The sequence below is a fragment of the Ictalurus furcatus genome, chromosome 6, assembly GCF_023375685.1.
Source record: "Ictalurus furcatus strain D&B chromosome 6, Billie_1.0, whole genome shotgun sequence".
In the NCBI taxonomy this organism is placed as follows: Eukaryota; Metazoa; Chordata; class Actinopteri; order Siluriformes; family Ictaluridae; genus Ictalurus; species Ictalurus furcatus.
This window is the reverse complement of record NC_071260.1, coordinates 16,899,166-16,921,620: the sequence shown is the minus strand read 5'-3', so window position 1 is coordinate 16,921,620 and position 22,455 is coordinate 16,899,166. Positions and strand designations below refer to the sequence as shown.

General features: G+C 37.8%; 1 protein-coding gene across 1 annotated transcript in view; it reads right to left on the bottom strand.

The window, feature by feature from the left end:
• The window catches only part of ncam2 (neural cell adhesion molecule 2), a 214,349-nt gene that overhangs the window by 4,085 nt on the left and 187,809 nt on the right, over nucleotides 1-22,455 (bottom strand). Inside the window, exons 10-15 of the mRNA XM_053626743.1 lie at nucleotides 21,776-21,963; nucleotides 21,470-21,566; nucleotides 19,561-19,734; nucleotides 18,866-18,985; nucleotides 17,543-17,664; nucleotides 15,580-15,754 (exon numbers count right to left, since the gene is read on the bottom strand). Coding sequence (XP_053482718.1) covers nucleotides 15,580-15,754; nucleotides 17,543-17,664; nucleotides 18,866-18,985; nucleotides 19,561-19,734; nucleotides 21,470-21,566; nucleotides 21,776-21,963 — 876 coding nt within the window. The remainder of the gene's footprint in view (nucleotides 1-15,579; nucleotides 15,755-17,542; nucleotides 17,665-18,865; nucleotides 18,986-19,560; nucleotides 19,735-21,469; nucleotides 21,567-21,775; nucleotides 21,964-22,455) is intronic.

Genomic DNA, 22,455 nt, shown 5'->3' with positions numbered 1-22,455 from the left:
TTGACTGGCATGAAAAGGCTGACAGGTAAAAGGCTGATGCTACATATGAGCCTCATGGGAAATGAGGTAATGTTTGTAAAGGCATTCAGAGATAGAAATCCATCTCAAAATAACATTTTGAGGCCATTCTCTGGGCCTAAACATATCAATCACCCAGGCTGCTGAGAGCTGTGCTGTCATTAACTTAATATTCCATCCATCTATAGGCAGACATACTATCCAGAAATAATGATGGTGAATTTGATAAAGAAAGAGATTTAGAAGAAGAAAGAGTGTTAGGTGAGTGGAGTGGAGTGCTTCAGAAGAAACCTGGCGTACATCAACACTTAAGGATGCACATGGTCTTGAAGTAAAATGATATAAAAATGTAAAGAAAATGGAAGGCATATCCACAGTTAATGAATTTTAATTAAAAGTTAATTGTTTTTACAAGATGTGTTTTTTGTCTAGTCTAGTTCTTCAGTATGAGCTTAAATGCAGCTACACAGCACTGCAGAGTAAATAATGGGAGTATACTGCATGCTCAGGCTTGGGAAGTAACGGAATACATGTAATGGCATTACATAATCAGGATACAAAAACTGGTAACTGTAATCCGTTACAGTTACCTCAAAAAGCAAAGTAACCAGATTTCAGGAACATTTAGTAAAAAAGGGAACACTATCAGGATTCATTTTTTTCATTTAAAACCAAAGAAATTAATATTTTGACATAACACAGCTGCTTGATTATAGTTCTGGTTCTCACTTGCCAGTCTTGGCTCATGTGAGCAGCCTCCTGTTGCATGCACGAATCAATTGTGTGCAAAGGTAATTTGGTAGAAATTAGCACAAATTGTTCTCTGAAATGCTTTTTTTAGGGTGACCATACGTCCTCCTTTTCCGGGCCAGGATCTCTAAATTTGAGAAAACATCTGGGATTCAGCTTTAATTTCATTATGACATGCTTATGGTCTAATACTGCAACACGTGCGCATCTTTGCTTTGCTTTAACCCCTCTCTGTAATTCTCACCTTCTCGCACACCAATTGGTCGATTATGAAAGGCTTGTAGCAACTATTGGCCAAATTCCTGCTTCTCAACCATTAGTCTACTCTCAATGAACATGCAAAGATGAAGCACTGTTGTGTACGGCATCAAACAGTTGCTTGACAATAGCAGCAAATGAAGCTGTCCTGAGTCGAAACAATGCCCGTGACCATGTAAGATCAATTTTAATATGATGTTGTCACATTGCTTCATATTACATGGCCATTCAAATGTGTGAATGATGGCAGAAGGTACACCCGTGGCATGTAATATTTTATTTTATTCCATGGACGTTCAAAAGAATGTAGGAATTTAAATATATTTAGGTGATCCTAAAAGTGCTAATAGTGTGTCATTTCCAGTGTGTTAAAATCTACATTCATACTAACAGTTTTGAACATTGTTAAGACATGATTAATAAGGTGTCCTCTTTTTTGGAAAACCAGAATATGGTCACCCTAACTTTTGTGATGTAATGTTACTCGCATCAGAGACAGTGATCTTTTATTTATTTATTTATTTAAAACAAATCCAAACTTTGAACATGTTTTTAAGCTCTAAATAAAAATATTTTAGATCATATTGCTTTTCTCTTGACTTTATTTACATATGTGACCTTGAAGTAATCCAAAAATAATCTGATTACATTACTTACATATTGTGACACTTGGATTACGTTACTGACAACATTTTTCATGAAGTAATTTGTAACTGTAATGGAATACATTTTTAAAGTAACCCTTCCAACCCTGTGCACGCACTCGGACACTTCAGATCTTAGACAGGTTTTCATTTTTGATGTATGATGTAACCATCTCCTCAGTGCCTTACTGGGCAGTACATTCATTTTTCTACATCTTTTCCCCTCTGAAGAATGTGTCCCTGTTCTTTAAACTGATTTGTTGTTGATTTATAATGTCATTAGCGGCTCAATATAGCATCTCGTTAATATTACTTATCCTGAAGTTCCACAAATGGGTGTGATTCGTCTGCATCTGGGTTCAACGCACTCAATTAATTAACTCTGAGTGGTAATTGAGTCTTTGCAATGAGCAGCAATAATTCAGGCTCGATTGATCGTGCCTGGCCGGAACCTTCACACTAATGGGAGGTCTTTGGGTGGGCACGTAGTTTCTGATTGACAGACTAATGATCCATATAAACATGCATAAGGCTTAATGACTGTTACAGTGACACATTACTATGGAGGATGTAAAAAAAAAAAGAAGTTTGGAGCTTTGGAAACACTGACACTTCTTAATGCTGATAAAAAAGGTTAGTGATCTCAAGCTGACCTCAGTCATAAGTTTACTCTTATATTCTTTGTGATACTAAAATGTCACTTAATAAACATTTTACAGGGGCATAGACATTCATTCATTTGTTCGTTCTTTCATTCATTCATTCATCTTCAGTAACAGCTTTATCCTTGTGGATCCTGAGCCAATCCCAGGAACACTGGGTGTGAGGTGGAATTCACCCCGGAGGGGATATCAGTCCATGCACACACGTTTACACACACAGACACCTACAGACAGTTTAGGGTAGCTAATCCATCTACCAGCACGATTTCTGGAAGCAAGTAGAAATGGAAAAGCTGGAGGTAACCCATGCAGATACAGAGAGAACATGCAAAACTCCACGCAGGCAAAAACCTGACCTCAGGATCGAACCAGGGACCCTGGAGCTGTGAGGCAGCCCTGCTATCTACTATGCCAGCATACCACTCTGAGTATATTCATGTGCATATTATTAACTGCCGTTTAATTATAGTTAAAAGCTATCTATTTTCTGCCTAATCAGAACAAGGCGGGCATGTCAGAGTGGTATCTCTCTGGAATGTAAACAACTCAACATTGCTACAAATGAAAGTAGGAACATTTCCACATTTCAACATTTTTGCTGATGTACAGTACATATTTAAAAGGGCATGCCTCTCGCAAACACCAGCAAATAGGGTGTGATTGTGGTCTGTGCGCTGTACTATGCCATTAGTAACTAGTTTAAAAAGCCACACTGATTAGCATAGAAACATATGGCAATAGTGCTGAAGAAGAATGAATTATATTGCACATAGCCAGCTATATGATAGATACAGGGGAAAATATACCCTCCTTCAGTTCTATGTTTTAATTTATCAGGGCCTAAATAACAATTGAGTGGTCCTCACCACCAAACAAAAAATATATACAGTACTCAGCATAAATGAGTACATCCCTTTGAAAATTAAGATTTTTAGCTATTTCTCAGTGAACACCAGCTAAATTTAGCTTAATTTTGACAAAACAGTTTTATTAAACATTTGTTTTTATTAAGAACATAAAAGGTTGGTCACCAACATCATTAGGATAAGAATATCCCACTCCCATTGCAATATTTGCACATTCCTGCATTGACTGTGTTGCATTTTTTGCTGCTATTTACTGTATTGCGTTTTTTGCTGCTACCGTACTTTATTTTACTACGTACTTTGGCACCTACTGTTTATACTTCCTGTAATATCGGACACTTCCACACTGAAACTGTGTACTGGTCGGCGCTACACTGTCACTTACTGTGCCTATTGTCCTATTTTAGTAGCATTGTACTGTCCTGTGTAGATTGCACACGTTTGCACATGCACTTTATGTAAAAATGTGTAGATCTTACTTAGTTCTGTGTCGTCTCATGTAGTTAGTGTGTTGTTTTATGTAGCACCATGGTCTTGGAGGAATGTTGTTTTGTTTCACTGTGTACTGTATCAACTGTATACATATGGTTGAAATGACAATAAAGCCACTTGAATTTGAACTTGAAAATAATACATTTTATTCAAATGAAGTGTAGCAAAAATTTATAAACCCTCTTCTAAATTCTACCAAATCTAATATTCTGTATGGCCTCCATGATTTTTCTTCTGGACATAGAGTGAACAAGTTGGTGACATACTGCCACGTCTATCTTTCTCCATTCTTGGAGAATGAGCTCTTTCAGCACCTGGATGCTGGAGGGAGAATGATGCTCGACCCGTCTTTTCAGAACTCCTCATAGGCATTCTATTGGGTTGAGGTCGGGTGACATACTTGACCACTGAATCTCTTTCTTCCTCAGAAATGCAGCAGTCTCCTTGAATGTATGTTTAGGGTCATTATCATGTTGAAAGAGTGCCCGGCGACCCAGGGTGCGGAGAGATGGTTGCATCTTTCAGTATTTCGCACTACATCTGTGAATTCATGATGCCATCAATGAAGTGCAATTCCACGACACATGCAGCACTCATACAACCCCGCAGAAGAACACTGCCACCGCCGTGCTTTACTGTGGGTTCCATGAATTTTTCATTGTACTCTTCCTCCTTGCGACGCTATACATTTTGGATGCCATCAGTTCTAAAAAGATTGACCTTTGTCTCATCAGACCAAAGTATGGAGTCCCAGTATTCTTCACCTTTGTCAACATGGGCCCTGGCAAATGATAAAAGGGCTTTTTTGTGCATGGGCTTTAGCAGTGGCTTCCTGGTGGACGACACCCTTGCATGCCACAATACAGCATACGTTGTATCGTGTCACACGAAAGAATCACCCAAGTTTGGCTCTCTACAGCTTTAGCTAACTGTGATGAACTTGCATGGCGATTTTCCTCATCTCAACGTGTTAGCTTCCGTCGATGGCCTGGACGTTTCGGAATGCTTGCCACAAGTCCATCCTTTTTGAATTTGTGAATCACTTTTGCTACTGTATTCCGACTGATTAGCAATGCTTTACTAATTTTCTTGTAGCCCTGACCTTTTTTGTGTAAAGAAATTACTTTCTTTCTCAAGACTTGTGACATTTCTCTTACATGTGGTGCCATAATTGTCAGCATTGATGGGAGGGCATTTTATGGGTTAAATACCACCCGTGTCAATTATCTGGCAGCCACCTGTGTGATGATTGATTAGACTCATCTGTTGTTGAATTCCAGTTAATTAACATTTTTCAAGTTTCATTCCTAAAAGCTTCAATGGGATGTACTAATTTGCACCATGATCTTAAATCACTTTGTTAAAAAAATTCAATTTAGTTTTTTTTTTCTTTTCTTTTTTTTACTGGCAAATCTCATTTGCAACCAATAAACCAGAGTTGCTGGAATATTTTATTGTATAGGATCCCATAGAAGGTATGATTTTCTGATACATCTGTTGGGGTGTTCTCAATTATGCTGAGCACTGTATATTCTATATAAATAAAATTGAATTGATATAGATTAATTAACCAGAGGCTACACTAGTACTTGCAAACGTCTAGTTCAAAAGTTTGTGATTATCTTATCGTAGTCCAGCTACTGTCCCTTTCAACAGGTGAATTACAATGCAAAATGCAGAGTCTGAGTGAGTGAGGAAGAGTTCACATACATTTCTGTAACTGGGATAAAACAGGTAATCTTCAAAAGTATATTACTAATTCTGATTCATACATGGGATTACCAGATGTTGCATAATGCTGATATATCTACAAGAAAACAACACATAAAAGAATTCAGAAATCTCTCAACTGAAAAAAACCCCCCAACAATGCAGATTGAACAAGCACAGAAATTACGCTCTGATTTATAAACAGTTACTGTTAAAAGACAAAGAAAACGTCAGAATCTGTGGCCATAACCTTTACTCTCCCCTGAAGGAAGGTACTGAAGTCAGGCTGCAATTTAGAGATCTGCTCATAATATAAATATGAGTCCTGCTCAAGCACTGTCCATGCTGAGGGAACAAGTGAGGCATAGCTCTGTAACGATCCTTTAAAGACCCAGAAGCCCATTAAGACATTATGCTCACCAAGCAGAGGTGACCCTCCACTCATTACAGGTTTAACAGAGTCATTGCCCCTGGGATGGCCATTATCCAAAGGCAAGATAGCTCTGCTTAAGGGATGGGCTCATGGCTCAGAAACCATTATGTGGATGTAAAGTTGTACCTAAGAATGTGAAAAAATACCACCTGGAGTCCATGGGGAAAAAAAAATAAATTTTCAGCAGACCATTTCTGATGGACAGGTGGTTTCCAAGGCTTTCATGTGCAGAAGTCTGTGCACATGCATGTATTAAAAGCAGAACCAAAGCAGAACGTGGTTTCAATGGAAATGTAAGCTCCTTAGGCAGTTGCGAACAAAGAAAATCTGAAAACACTTCCTTTTCATTCAGCTGTCACAATTTCATCTGATGTAATACACATTTTCTAAATAGATAACAAATTGAGAGTTGCTCTTCAAATCAGGCATTACATTTTGAAGCATAGTTTTTTCATCATCACAGCTGATGTGGCACATTTCTTTCAGAATTGCTTCAGAATGCCATTGTGTATAGTGCTTCTAAATCCCCCCCCCCCCCCCAAAAAAAAAAACAAAACTTGATGAACATACATTTATCTAAGCGGCTATAGCTTTTTGTAGTTTCATAAAATATTAAAGTCACTCAATGGGAAAATGTCTAAAATGGTTGCTTTGCAAGACCAAAGTCTTTGGAAATCTCTGTTATTCAATATAAGATTGCATATGGCATTTGTACTCTTGAAAATGGTTAATACGCGCAGTGATTTATGACTGAATGCATCAAGCTTTAAGATGAATGACTGCATACAGCCTGGTTGGACTGATTTATTTTATTTCTTTCCCTGAAAAAGAAAAGTTTATTTATGAGTAATGTGATCAGTTGTAATGGGTAACAATAAAACAACAGACCCATTTCATTTGCTGGAATCAATTCCAGTTGGAACAGTCAACAAAAAGCCATTGCACTCTTGTAGAGAATTAAGTGTCATTCAGACTGGAAGGCTTTTGTCAGTATCATTAAAGTAATGCAATTTTCTAGCAGGTTGTGACGCTGCCTAAAAATCTGTGGTTCAAAATGAGATCTCCATTTCTCTGAGCTCTACAAAAAATCATTTTCAGCTTTTCATATGTTATCGGAAATAAATATCTAGAATGAAAACATTTTTGAGTTCAACTGTACTTTAGCTTAAAATTAATGATTAAGATAGTTACAGTCCAGAAATATTTCCCAGACCCAATCTAGGCTATTGTAATACGTAGGTGTTTTCTTTTCATAAAAGTTTTTCTTTCAGTATTGACAATAGTTTGGGTTGTGCATGTATGTTTTGTCAAGAAAATTATAAAAGGTAAGTGCAGAACCCAATTGCAGTCTTTATTATGACAATAAATAAGCCACATTTTGTTGAGTTTTAGGCCCTATTATTTACCCATCAAACCTAGATACATTTCAGTTTATTTTCACTCTTTCACAGATAAACATATGCACAGTTACACACACTTTCATTTGAGTAAGAAACTATGGTTAGCTTATTCTCTTTTCCTCACACAATTAAAATGCACTATTCAAAACATTTTCTCATCCATGTAAAACAGGTAGTTTCAATTCATCAGCAAAGAACACTCTCTTCTTCTAATGCTAATGCTATGTGCAGGAAATGAAATGTAATTTGTACATCATTATTGTGGTGTACTGTTGTGGTGTACTGTGATCATTTAAAAGGGACAGATTCTGGTTAATGTAAAACTCGTCAAGGGCCAGTGCATTAATGTTTGATGTGCTTGAAATCCTTTTAGACATTATTTAATGAGTACTGTGTGGTACTGGCGTATGTAAATGTAGTCACTCAAGTGGTAGAACGACCAATATTTTACACAGTAATAAAAATCTATACAAACTAAAGAGCTACAACTCGAACTCAGATGCATATCATGTGTATCTCTATGCGTATGAATAACACATACAGGTGCATCTCAAAAAAATTTGAATATCGTGGAGAAGTTAATTTTTTTCCGTAATTTTATTCAAAAAGTGGAACTTTAATATATTCTAGATTCATTACACATAAAGTGAAATATTTCAGGCCTTTTTTTTGTTTTAATCTTGATGATTACGGCTTACGGCTCATGGAAACCAAAAATCCAGTATCTCAAAATATTAGAATAACGAATTTATAATACAGAAATGTGTACCTTCTGAAAAGTATGTTAATTTATGCACTCAATACTTGGTCGGGGCTCCTTTTGCATGAATTACTGCATCAATCCAGCGTGGCATGGAGGCAATCAGCCTGTGGCACTGCTGAGGTGTTATGGAAGCCCAGGTTGCTTTGATAGCAGCCTTCAGCTGGTCTGTATTGTTGGTCTGGTGTCTCTCATAGATTCTCTAAGAGGTTCAGGCCAGGTGAGTTGGCTGGCCAATCAAGCACAGTAATACCACAGTCAGCAATCCAGTTACTAGTAGTTTTGGCACTGTGGGCAGGTGCCAAGTCCTGCTGGAAAAGGAAATCAGCATCTCCATAAAGCTTGTCAGCAGATGGAAGCATGAAGTGCTCTAAAATCTCCTGGTAGACACTGCACTGACGCTTGACTTGAGAAAACACAGTGGACCAACACCAGCAGATGACCTGGCAAATCATCACGGACTGTGGAAGCTTCACACTGGACTTCAAGCAACTTGGATTTTGTGCCTCTCCACTCTTCCTCCCGACTCTGGGACCTTAATCTCCAAATACAATGGAAATTTACTTTCATCTTCCCCATGATTGTGGTTGTGTGTACTGAACCAGACTGAGAGATTAAAGGCTCAGGAAACCTTTGCAGGTGTTTTGAGTTAATTACGTGATTAGAGCTCTTCTCAGGTTGACATTTCTGCATTATAAATTCTTTATTCTAATATTTTGAGAGACTGGATTTTTTTCTTTCCATGAGCTGTAAGCCGTAATCATCAATATTTCACTTTATGAGTAATGAATCTAGAATATATGAACGTTCCACTTTTTAAATTAAATTACAGAAAAAAATGAACTTTTCCACGATATTAACATATTTTGAGATACACCTGTACAATCTCTGAGATTTAATAAAAAATTTAACAATGGGATTACCACAATTACAGAAAAAGTGCTCAATGTGGTCTGTTTCAGCATAATAGAGTACCCTTCTGTTTAAAGAAGGGTCAGTAATGCCGAAGCGGAGACATGGGAATGAAACATTAGCCATCAGCTCAGAGCTGCAGGTGAGTGCTATCACGTGCACCAGTGCAATCAGCTGGCATTGCTAAGAATCAGTAATTTCCCCAAGAGGCTAGGCTCATTTGTGGAAAAAGTGGAGGCAAGTCCTTGGCTCAGTCTTCGAATCTGTTCCCAGTGGCAGGGTGAAGATGGAATGACATCAACAGAGACACAAATGCAGAGTGAGTGACAGTGTAGCTCCGATGAGTGCCACTGCTCCAGCAGAGTGAAGTGTGGGATTTCCATGTCCAGTTGGTGGTAGATGGGCTGCTCAAAAACAGGATTTATTTAAAGCGGGTTTGGCATAAGTGGAAAAGGAAGCATTGCAATCAGGAAGTGTTTTTATTTATTGTTAAGGAAGGAGTATATATAGGAGTGAAGAGAAGGGATTTTAGTGCCAGTTCGTAGCAAAACAAAGAGCCCAGCGATTTGTGTTGTGGTCCCGAGCACATTGCATTATGCATTAGGTGGGAATAGGAGAGAAGGATTGTTTAGAGGGAACCAGAAAAGAGGCAGCACAATAGAATTATAAATAAGAGTGCATGGAAGCAGGGATGGCGGTAGAATAAGAAAAAAAGGAAAGACGGAGAGAGAGGGAGAAAACATGTCTGATTAACAGTGACATCAACCCTACTGATAACACATACACACAAATATCCATATATAGTTACTGTCACATTTAACAAATCATTATAATGACTGGTATTGGGATTACTAGCTGGTAGGTGCCTATATTGAGATGCTCAGGCTGCCTTGTTGGCATATTACAGTACCTGTTTGAGCAGAGTTCAACAACAATAAACTGTTAGTAATGATCCCAACATCTTTCATTAGTGTTGGAAATCAGCAACATTTAACTCATAGAACCTTATTGAGAACTTTAATTCTCCACTTCTCAAAGTGCTGTTTCTTGTTGACACATGTTATAGATTATATAATAATTTTTAACTGAAGATGGAGAACATGGATATAAAAATGCTGAAAAACAGGAAAGTCTGGCGCCTAAAGATATATAAATATATTCTATAATATAATATTGAGGATACAGGATTAAGAATAAGGAATAAGGAGCGTTACTGGTTTTGGGTAATGTTTATGTTGTTTTTGATGTTAATGTCTTTTTTTCCAAAAGGAGAAACCAATTCTGTGACAGCAGTTATCTAACTACTGTGATCTAAAAAAAGGTATGGAATATTAAATTACTGGTCTGAGAGAAATTTGTGACAAATATAGTCTGATATTTGAAGACTTTGTGGCCCTATATTTCTTTGCAGTTTATCAGTCCCATTTGACACTGAATTACATTCTGCTTAATAATAGTATGGTAGATAATGTCACTTATAGAGTGCTCCAGTGGGACACCTCTATTGGGGATAATCACTGATCATGCTCTTGTATATCCCTCATACCATTATGCTAATATTACTTTTGAAAATGTCATTCTTATTTTGGCAACAACCATTTTCCAACACTGAAAAGAATGAAATCTTTTGTCTCTTAAAGAAAACAATAGGTAATTGTTTCACGTTGTATAACAGAGCACTTTGTTGACCTAAAACAGCCAAATAGCCCTTATCCATATCATCCAATATAACCCTAATTTTTAGGAAGGGTAAAGAAGATGATCCCTCCTGATATTGTCTTATTGCCTGATATAGACCCATTTCTTTAATGTCAAGAGATGCCCAGATCTTAGCTAAGATTCTGGCCAGCCCAGTCAGCCTGTCGAGTATTATCCAACCACACCATACTTGGTGTATTAAAGGTTGGTACATTGCTAATAATATCATCATTGTGATAAGCATTATATATTGCAATCTGAAAACCTAACAAAATGCAGTTATTTGGATCTGTGCTGAAAGGGATTTTGATTTGGTGGAACAGGGTCACAATTTTTGGCATGGCACTACTGTATTATTTAAAGCTCAAGCACATAGGATTTTTTTTTGTTAAAATGAAACAACTGAGTCAGGGGACAAAAATATGAGCAGCTATGAGTTCTGACTTGTTGTGAGTTGCCCAGGGAGGCATGTTGAACTTTAGCTAAAGACCTCATTATAGCCAGCTAGTGACTAAGGAGACTCGTTCATGTGATTTTCTGTATTTTTGTACTCCAAACATGGTTGTATTGGGTGAAACTGAGAGTGTATATTTTTCACTGATTTGTTTTTGTTAATCCTCTACTCTGTATTTCAGCTACCATGCTAATGCTATGAGGCTTGTTGCTGAAAGTGTTGACAGGCTGGTGAACAAAACAAACCACACACACTGAAAGTGACCAGACGTGATAGCTTGGTTCTCTACGGTGCATTTTAGCAAGATAACTACAGCCAATATAACAGAGTGCTATGAGATTACAGCGGTGTATCTGAGAGGCTTTGCTCTTTTATCTGGTACTCAGTAAATGTCACCGTCACATTAAAAAATTTTTATTCTCATAATGCTACTATTGTGGGGATAGTCGATAACAGCAGTTACATTCTATTTGTTATTGGTATTTTGACATACTACTAAGTGCATTGTATGTAGTTTGGGCCTCAGACTTGATTTCTCTCTGAATTTATATTCTCTTGGCACTCACAGCCTTGAGAATAATATGCACAGTGGAGAAGGATGTGTGCAGCACAACCCACATTAGGAAATGTTCTTCTTTAAGTAAAATTTCAAATTCGTATATCCAGAAGCTTTAAGAACCCTAGTACCCACGTTATTAGCAATAGTCAGATTACAGTGAGCAGAGGTACAAGACAGGGTTTTCTCTTTATCATCATGTTTAGCACTTATATTAAACCTCTTGTTGAGGCCATTAGCGTGAACTCTGGAATTCTCTCACTTTAAGGCCTGTTCACAACGGTCAGTTTAACACCCCAATGGCTGTCAATGAGAGTGTTCACACCCACGTGTAAAACGTGTGGCGTCAAAGCATCAAATTTTTTAACGTTCAGGGGTTCAGGGTTTTTTTTGTTCATGTGCCTGGAGCCTCTGAAGTTACATAAAAAGAAGACTTGATGGCGCTCAAGTACAAAACTGTCTTGCTGATGACGAAGAAGCTGAAAAAGAAGATGAAGAAGATGCAAGTACCCACCATTTAGTGAGAGTGCATAAGTGACATACCCGAAATAAATTGCTCGCTGCTAATATATCCTTCTGCCTACAAACATAAACGAAGTATCCTTTGAAAGAACCAGATTCAAAATTACCCACTAAATACTATATATACTATATATATAGATGTCTGTGTGTGTGTGTGTGTGTGTGTGTTTATTATGTTGTGGCCATCTATATTTAATTTTTTTGATCACACTGAAATATATTCTAAGTGATCCATTTACTTTTTTCAGTGTTGCTTTCTACACTAAATAGCACGGTTTCTTTCTTTGTCTTTTCCCTGCAAATGATAATACGCTGATTGATAGTCCATTGTATTTATTTTGAACCTGGCATATATATGCATATAAGTATTCTTGACCTCTTATTCAAATAGCTAAGTGCCCCATTATTGTGTCGTTGTATTATCGTATTGACCACAAAAAAAAAACTTCATATTCAACTCGTCATCAGTTTAAAGGAACATTAACATTTTTGGACTTAATAGTTGCCTTATACCCACCCACTCCAAAAAAAATAGATAAAAAAGTATGTGAATGCTGTTGCTGTGTCTTTAATATAATTCAAATAATTACTTATTAAAACAGAGTATACTGTTTAAAATAAGAACTTTAATGGTTTAGCTTTTAAGAAGTATTTGGTGCAGTGGCCAAATCACCAAATACCTTACATTTTGCAAAAGTGCATACATGCTTTAGCCAGTTCACAAATAGTGTGTGAACGGCTTTTTGCAAAGATGCAAATACTGGCTTCTTCTCAGTGATGAGCAGGTGTCAGAAACGGAAATTTGTGAGGCGCCACATTATGTACCGGGCTATTTCTGCTTTTCAATAAGCGCCATCTACTGTCAGGGAATGAATAAGCGCCATCTACTGTCAGGGAATGAATATGCACTTTCATTCAGCACGTCGCCCGCGTGGGTGTGAACACAAAAAAACGCTACAAAAAACGTCCCGGTGTGAACAGGCCCTTACACTGGTGACATAATTTATTATAAAATGTCACACCACACTGCCCCAATTGATTAAGGTTGAGTATATTGTAAAATCAACTACTCCAAATCCCTAATGATGCTCCCTAATGCAGGTTAGGATAATCTAATGCCAACATTGCCTTTTGATTGGGACCATAAAATATTATTTTTTTCTTTTTTAATCTTGATACAGGTATATGGATGTAAGAGTATATCAAGGGTGTCAAACTGATTTTTGTCCAATATCAAGTGGGTGGACAAAAAAAGCAGTTTAGTACACCAATAACACATCAACAATTCTTCTTAAATGTGTTAATATATCAACTATTTCTCTATATCTCTGAAATGTACATTCTGAATGTGTCACGTAATGGAGGGTTGAGACGGATGCAAGTGCAGATAAGAGCTTTAATGAAGAGAGGCAGGCAGATAAATCCAATACGTGAATCAAACGACTGGTCAAAAACAGGCAAAAGGTCAGTCGATCGGCAAACGGGCATAAACTAGGCTAAACAAGAATCGAACAATGAGGGTGAGAACAAGATCAAAACTATGAAACATGAAACGAGGAACAACGGCTCGGAGTATGGAAAACACACGTAATACTTCGCGTCGAACAATGAGATATGAGGGGTTTACATGACAAATGTAATCAAGGGTGAACACAAAACAGCTAAGACTAAGGATGACACATAAGGGAAACAACCAATAACAATACAGTGGCGGAGACAGGACATAAACCATAACAAAACACACGTGTCAAGTAAACAAAGTCAATGTTATTAAAAAACCCGGATTTTATTATTATTTTTTAAAATCCCACTGGTTTCTCCTGATTTATAATTTTGTTAAACATTTACAAAAAGGCCATCAAATTCTGCATTATTCTAAGGTGTACTTGATGTTGCAAAAAAAAAAAAGAAAGAAACCTAAGGGGAAAAAAATATAATCATTTCTGAAGCATCATGGAAAAAGGCCTATATTAATTGTAATTTTGCTGAGAGGACTCAACGCATGTTGGTTGAACAAAAGCTAATTGAAAGAGACTAACTCATCTATGTGATAGTCATTGTCATGAATAAAGTGGTTATAATTTGGGTGTAATTTTGAGGTGTGAATAAAGACAAGGACCAACTTGTTGAAAAGCACTCCTGGGTTTTTGCCTTCAATAAGCATGCAAAATGAGAGGGGACAGCCAATCAAACAGCCTCCTTTTTCATCAACCTCACTCTGCTTCTCTACAGCAGTGCTTCCAATACTACTGACATTTTTTGCTTCAATCAACACTACGTCCACTTCCACTTCCACTGACAGAACTTACTGAACCGTTTCACATCTATCAAATAGCAGGAGCACAGATATTCAGTCGCTAGCTATTCAGAGCCACTGAATAGTTCATCAGTGCTGCTGATTTCATAACAATGAGCTCTTGAGACTAAATGACTCAAACTTTTAATGCTTTTAAATGTCATTAAGTGTGACCTTATGTGTGTTAAGTGAAAAGTATTGTTTCTGTGGGCTGAAAGTCTGACAGTGATGGTGATGGCTGGCTAAGTATTAGTGGGTAGAATGTAGAACCTTGCATGCAATTATAATCAGAGGATAATTTTTGCATAAGAAAACATTTATGTTTCTATAAGAATATGCCACTAGCTAGAACATACAACTCACAATATTCAACCAACAGTTTTATGTTCTGTATTGGAGATTTTATATTGATGAGCAATAGTCATTTAATCCATTTATATGTCTTTAGGTATGACTTATACAGCGTATACGTAGATAAATCGTAGATGGATAAATATATACTGTGTGTGTGAGTGTGTGTGTGTGTGTGTATACATTTGGGGAATTAAGTATTGGACGCGTCAACGTCCTTTTCAGTAAATATATTTCCAATGAGGCTATTCACATGAAATGTTCACCACACATCAGTGTTAACTCAAGAAAACCGCAAATATAAAGAATAACAATAAGGTTCCGAAGGTCTTGGGAGAGCTCTTTGCTTTTACCCATCATGAGATGTTTCTTGTGTGACACCTTGGTAACTAAAAGCCTTTTTATAAACCATCAATTTACTAACCCAGCTGATATTAATTTGCACAGATCGGAGGTATTATGGTTCCTTGCCTTACCATGCCTTGGAGAACTGCTTTTTCTTAGCATGTTCAATACTTTTTCCCTGTGTCATTCCACTTTATTATTTATTATGCATAACTTTATTTATGGACTTTAATGTTGTGAATTCTTTATATTTCCAGATTTCTTGAGTTAATACTGATGTCTGGTGAAAATTTCATGTGAATAGTCTCACTGGAAAGATATTTGCTGGAAAAAATGTTGACTCGTCCAATACTTATTTCCCCCACTGAACATATCAATACTTTTCACTGCAAGTGAGTAGGTACACTTCCTGTGGAAAATATTGAATTAATGTGCTTTGGAGGTGAATATACCTGTAATATCCGGTTTCTGTGGCATTGAGAACTTCACAAAGGTGGGCTCAGACAGGCCTTTGACATTGCGGGCAGTGATCTCCACTTCATACCGCATGTTCCATTGGAGAGGCTGCAGCAGCACAAAGTCACTCAAACCAGGAACCACTTTGGTCATCCACTGGTCCTCTTTATCCTAAACACACATCAAACACACACAAACACATGCACTCTGTAAATATGTTAATCCAAGATTTAGTTTTTTATTTAAATTTAAGCTGCAAGTTGGACTCATTGTATGGGTGAGGATGTTGTATTGATGGATGGAGCATTTGCTCCAGAAAACATGTCTAACTTCATCACACACAACAGAGGATGATTAACTGACTTGCAGATGTATGAAGTAAACTCCTCTGGCCATGTACTCTCCTTTAGAGACATTCGCTCCTCGTCTGTATAATCTCACAAAACATTCCCACGCAATCACATGACAAAAATATTCCAAAAAACCTTTCCCGTTTCCATTGTTTATATCTGTGTATATATGTGCATGTGTTTATGGTATTATACTGCCTGCTGTACTGCAATAAAACTCCAGCCTACACTCTACTTCTCAAAATCATCATCCTTTTCATATTTTGACATTTTCAGACTGCCAGATCTCTTTAAAAGCTAAACGGTTGAATATGCATTTCACACGCCTGACAGGCCTCAGGCACTATGTCTCTTCATCTCCATTTCCCATGTTCTTACCTCTGCATACATAAAACGAAGATATCACAGAAAGGAGTGTGTGTGTGTGTGTGTGTGTGTGTGTGTATGTGAGAGATAGAGAGAGAGAGAGAGAGAGAGAGAGAGAGAGAGAGAGAGAGAGAGACGATGTGGATGCAGGACCCATGTGGGTCACAGAAGAGGGAAGGATTTCAGATGAGACTGAGTAAATTAGGAGCAACATCATAGATATGGAGGGAGAGAGGGACAAAGCAGATGTCCTCTAGGGTTAAATGATCTGTAAACACAGATTCACAGATTTCTCAACAGCAGCTCATAATCCCATAAACAAACCAAACACCAATATCAGGGCAACTTCCTAATGAGCACACACACAAACACAAGTACACTTGCACAGACACACACACACACACACACCTCTGCTGGTTTAATTAGCATTTCTTAGGGGAACGATGTCCTTATCTTTGTTTGCAAAAAATCAAAGATCTTGTGTGCTGCTGATAAGACTCTAAACACTGCTGATTTGGAAATATACACTTACTATAGTGCTCCCAAGCAATGTGAGATTTAAACATATTTTCATATATTAGTATAATTAAGTGTACATATTTTCATGTTTGATGGACTACTCCATTGCAGAGTTGAGTGATATGGTGCCGGCTGTGTGAGGACATGGGCCTTTTCTGGATCTGATAAATGATGTGGTATATGGGGATGACTGAAAGTGACAGCCACTTCTGCACCACTTTAATGACTGACAGTGAGGAACAGCTCACCTTTTGGGAACTAATTGGTGAGTAATAGAGAGTTGTACGGATGATGAAGCACATACACACACCTCACCTCAAGCAATTCTACTGCAGACTGAACACTTCTAAAAACAAGTCCCCTATCTGTACTAGCAGCTCAGGCATTTCCTTATACCTTCAATTGTTTATATGTAAAAACACAAGAGCCTCTAAGAATCTATTTTTGCAACCCTCTTATGTCTGGAAGAAAAAGTCACTGCACTGACAAGGTGCGACTTTAATCAGTCTTATCTAAAGCAGAAACACTTGCACACAGGTTGACTTTTATATCAACTCTAGCAGACTTAATCATTGGCTAAATGACAATTTTCAGTGCACATCAACTGTTAACTAAAAATGGCAACAGCTTAACTGGTTCTACATTTGCTACCAGGGTTATTGAGTAATTAATTAATAAAGTCAAGAATGTATGAAAAGAAAAGCGGTGAAAGATCATGACTCACTGTTTTGTATTTGACAATATACTCCAGGATGGGCATGCCACCATCGTCCTGTTTAACCAGGCCCAGTCTGTAGGCCTTTCCCATGCCTCTCTGACCCTGCACTGATGGGGGACTTGGTTCTCCTGCAGCACAGATGAGAATGCTTAACCGTTGGTGTTTGTTCTCTTGATCTAGTAATAAATAATATAGATGACTGATAGATTCATCTTAGATAGCATTTATAGTTGAATTCTTGATTTTGATAGGTAAGAAGATGTTGATTAAATTTCTATAATAAAAGTAGTTCTGGCTACATGGTTTCATATTCATGTGCTCATTCTAAAATGTTATCATTTCTATAGGTACTTACTTAGGAATAGGAACTTACACAGGGACCTTACACATTACAATATTAAAAATGTGTGCGATTGTTGATATGGTGAAGTTTTCTGTGAAGATTTTATTTAATACTTTTAGAAGGCTTCAGTGTCAGTGTACCAATCAGAGGTAAAGCTATCATTTAAAGTTTTCTGACACAGTAAAATATTCAGGGTGAAGGGGTTCAAGGTTTCTCTGTAACATGGCGAGCTACATTTTTTTGTCTTATTAACCTGCTGAGAGAACAACTGGTTATACCTGCTCAAATGTAAGGAATAACATGAACTTATTTTGCAGACTTTAAATCTAACTGTAAGTGGACAGAAGGCATGATGTGTCATTCTTTAATAAATAAAAATGTGTTAGCACTAGTAAACTGCTGTGGCATAAGAGGAATAAAACACTTTGGGACATGCTGTTATAGGAAAATAATCAACATTGAAGTGGTAACAGCACCACACCACCCCAACCGATTATTTTTCTATAAGTGAAAACCCAGTCGTATTGTATTTATTACTTAATTATCATCAGCATAAAACAATATCTAGTAAAATTGGATATAAACATTGACATGTTTGGGATCCTCCTGATGGCAGGCATGCGTGCACACATGGAGTGTAAATAAGGGACTGACAGAATGTGACAGTGACTAAACTTGGTATAACACTTGACTTTACCAATTTACCTTTTTACTCTCTGGGTAAGTTTAATTGAAAAACAAATCTTGTTTTAAAACATTCTTTCTTGGTGATAAATTACATAAACTTTCATGTTGGACTAACAGTAAAAAGTAAAAATGGGTGTTTTTGGCATGGCAGAACATAAGAGAAAAAATACCATCACTTCAATACATCAAAATAACATAAAGATTAACTGTGTGTTCTATGCAGCAATTCAGTTTCTTTTAAGCTAAATGAACATATCATGCAATGAGAGGATTTGCATTGTTGAGTGGAATATACTTACGGATGGGCAATGTCTGAAAGCTCTCTGTGCGACTAAACTCTCCTTGGCCTTTACCGTTCACAGCTGCCACTCGGACCTCATAAGTAGTGTTGGGCTCAAGGTTAGTCAGCAGCACTATTGCTGAAAAATGGAAGACAGTGAAGGAGTGATGGCAGGAGAGAAGTGAGACCGAGAGAAGAGAAAAAGCAAGAGAATGGATTTAACTGACACTTGGGATAAATGTAGATTGCAGTCCTATATCAAAATTCCAATTGCTTTCCTCAGTCATGACCAAAGTTTGCAAGTCCAATTATTCTTTTGCTCAATCATGCCTCTTTGGCACAACTCTTCTCAGCATTATGGATATTAGCTTTGGGCCTTTCAAGTAGTTGAGGTTGCTTATCTGGCTGTCTGATTTGTCCTTTATGTTCCCGTAAGCCCTTCTGAGTCTTGTGCAGGAAAAATCAATTTGCGATCCAGAAACATTGCAATCTTGGCCAACACTGAGGAAGACTCGCTAACTTAGACCCTCTGTATTTGCGTGTTTGTGGAATCAGTTTATTTATCTCCACAAGTGTAACAGATGTTATCAGAATGTTGGAACTTTGGTAGCACAGTGATGTAATAAATTAATTAATATTGTAGCACATCACATATTTAAATACTAGTTACACACTGTACCTAGAGATGATTCTGAGATCAAGAGAGTCACTCACTTTGTGTTCCATGTGACTTGACATCTCTCCAGTCATTTGAACTTATGTCTTTGTATCTGACCAGGTAATGGCCAATAGGAACTCCACCATGAGAGTCTGGCTTCATAAACGTCACTGTAGCTGTACGCTGGGCCACAGAGCTAAGATGCACTGAGTATGGGTTAGATGGAACGTCTGAAACAAGCAGCAACAAGGAGAACATAAACAGCCAACTTGATCGTAGGCATATAATGGATTGCATAATCATGACTTCTGGTCAAACAAAACAAAAAAACTTGCTTACAAACACGAAACATCTTAATTTTCTTAAAATTTTTGGAATGGTCATATGCACATTAGCATGTCAGCACATATTCCAAACAAACACATATACATCTGTCAGAGGGGGACTCCTAGGTTTTAAAATGGTTTAAAATAATTTGTTGCAGTGTGCATTGTGAGTTACATAAAGAAGGGTGACTGAGACAAGGAAAAACCAACATAAAGTGTTTTAGTAAGGTGCTGAGCCACTATGAGCTGCCAGAATAGCTTCAATGTACCTCGGCACAGATAGTAGAAATCTCTGGCACTGCATAAGCACAGAATATTTTAGCCCCAACAGTAAAGTGGTTTTATTTGCTCACTGAAACCTTGGAATAAATAATAAAAAAAAACCTTTCTACCACTGTGAAATCTTCACCATTTAGTTTGTATCATATCCTTTCAAAGTAATCACAATTGTAGTAAACTGTCCCACACACAGAGACAGTGAAAGGTTTCATTCAGGTATGTGTGCCAGTGGCAATCGCCTTTAGGATCTCTCCTTTCATTTTTCCTTGCTGAGCATGAGGGGACATCCTGAGCTGAATTACAAGCACCTACCTCTATCAAGGGAGAGAAAGAAAGAGAAAGAGAGAGAGAGCGAGAGAGCGACAGGGACAAATGATGGAGAAGGAGATAAGTAACAGAATGGTAGGAGAGAAAAATTAAATGGGTGTTAGGAAAAGTAAGAGTTAGTTAGTTTGTGAGTGTTTCTTATTTAGTGAGGTAGAAGTACAGGGAATAGATACATATGCATTTGACTGGGGACTATAGGCCAATTTCACAAGAAGTGTAAATACACCATTGACATGTACTTCCTCTACAATTATGGTCAACACGATTTCTATGCTGAGGAAAACAGGAAAGATACTTCATTGCGTCTCTCTCCACCCTGCCACAAATCAGATTCGATGATGTTAGCCGAATGTTTGTGAGTGTTTCTGATTTAGTGTGGTAGAAGTGAGGGGGAGAAATACGTATGCATTTGACTGGGGACTATTATTCAAGAATTCTAATGCTCTGGCTTTTCAGATTCTCTGCTTGTGTGTTGTACCACCGGGGAGAATCTCTGAGAGTTTCTGAGAAAATACACACAGTGCCCTCTGCTTGTTTCCCCTGAAATAGTAAATGTGTGCATGTATGTGTGTGTGTGTGTGTTTTAAATTCACTATGTCTATGAAGTGAATGTAATGAATCATTCCTCCTTATATAGCAATAACATATATTTAAAATCAAATGTGCTCTTAAAGCATTACGAATTGCTGTCTATAAGCTAAATCTATTTAGAGGAAAGAAAGTGGTAGTATAATGAGATGGAAAAGGAGACATGTATAGCACATATTTGCATCTTGATAAATGTGAAGTCTGAAATGTGATAAATGTGTGTGCAAGTCTAAGGAACTGAGGACTATGGTGGCACTTTGATTAATGGTGAAGATTACAATCAATAGGTAAAGATCAAAACATTTCAAGAGGCATTTCCATAATCACATAACAGAAGCTGTAAGTTCTCCTAAGCATCCCTACAATTAAGAATTGACTAACAAATTCCACTCATAAAACAGAGAGATAGGTACCTCTGGGTTTTGGAGATGGGCGGTTTACTAACCTGCCTGAGCCAAGATAAACTCCTGGAACCGCATGCCAATGTTGTTTCTGGCTGTGCAGTTGTATCGGCCAAAATCACGGTCTGACATGGGAGTGACCTGGATAAATGAGAGTGGAATAAGAAAAACTGGTGACTCAATTTATCAGAGGCCTGAATGAATTGGATCTGAGCTGTACCTTGAAACAAATGTGCTTTGAGCACAGAAGCAGATAAGGCTAACAGTTTAGACAATCAGAGTTACTGGGTATATCAGTTACCTTCAGTAAATGGTTCAATGTGTACAGATGTGGCTGTGTGTGTAAGTACCTCCAGTAGGGATTTGCCAGGAGCGCTGTGTACTCGCATGTTGGCCGTGCCTTCAGTAGGGATGGTCAGCTTGTCTCGCCGCCACAGCATAGTGGCCACAGGGTTGGACATCACCTCACAGCTGATGTTTACTGGATTTCCCTCCCATGAGAAAAAGATGGTGTGATTGGTTTGGAACTTTGGCGCATCTGTTAACAAAAAAAAAGCCATTACCTAGTTGAAGCATTAAAAAGCCTGGCTAGAGATTAGCATGGAAAACAGAACTGAGATTTAATTCTGAGCAGAAATGGAAATATAAGCTAACAGCTCACTGGCACAGGTAGAACCACTGGAAGAGAAAAACAGACTAAGCTCTGTGACTGTCACAGATGTAAGTGAGTCTGTAGATACACACGTGCTAACCAAAAAGTGCATCTGGGAGCATACTTGCAGCTGGGTATACAGGCACGTGATCAATCTGAATATGTGGCACTGCAATTTACTAGAACAACCTGCCCAATCTAGACTCACTGCCCATCATTTTCACATTCTCTGTTTTTTTTGCTATCATTATATCTTTCTCTGCCTTTCCTTTTCTCTGTCTCTCTGGCAGGCACGTACACTCTCTCACTGACACACATGCTTTTTCCATAATAGAGATTGATGCTGTCCCTTGTGTCACTATAGGCAGGTGACTGAAT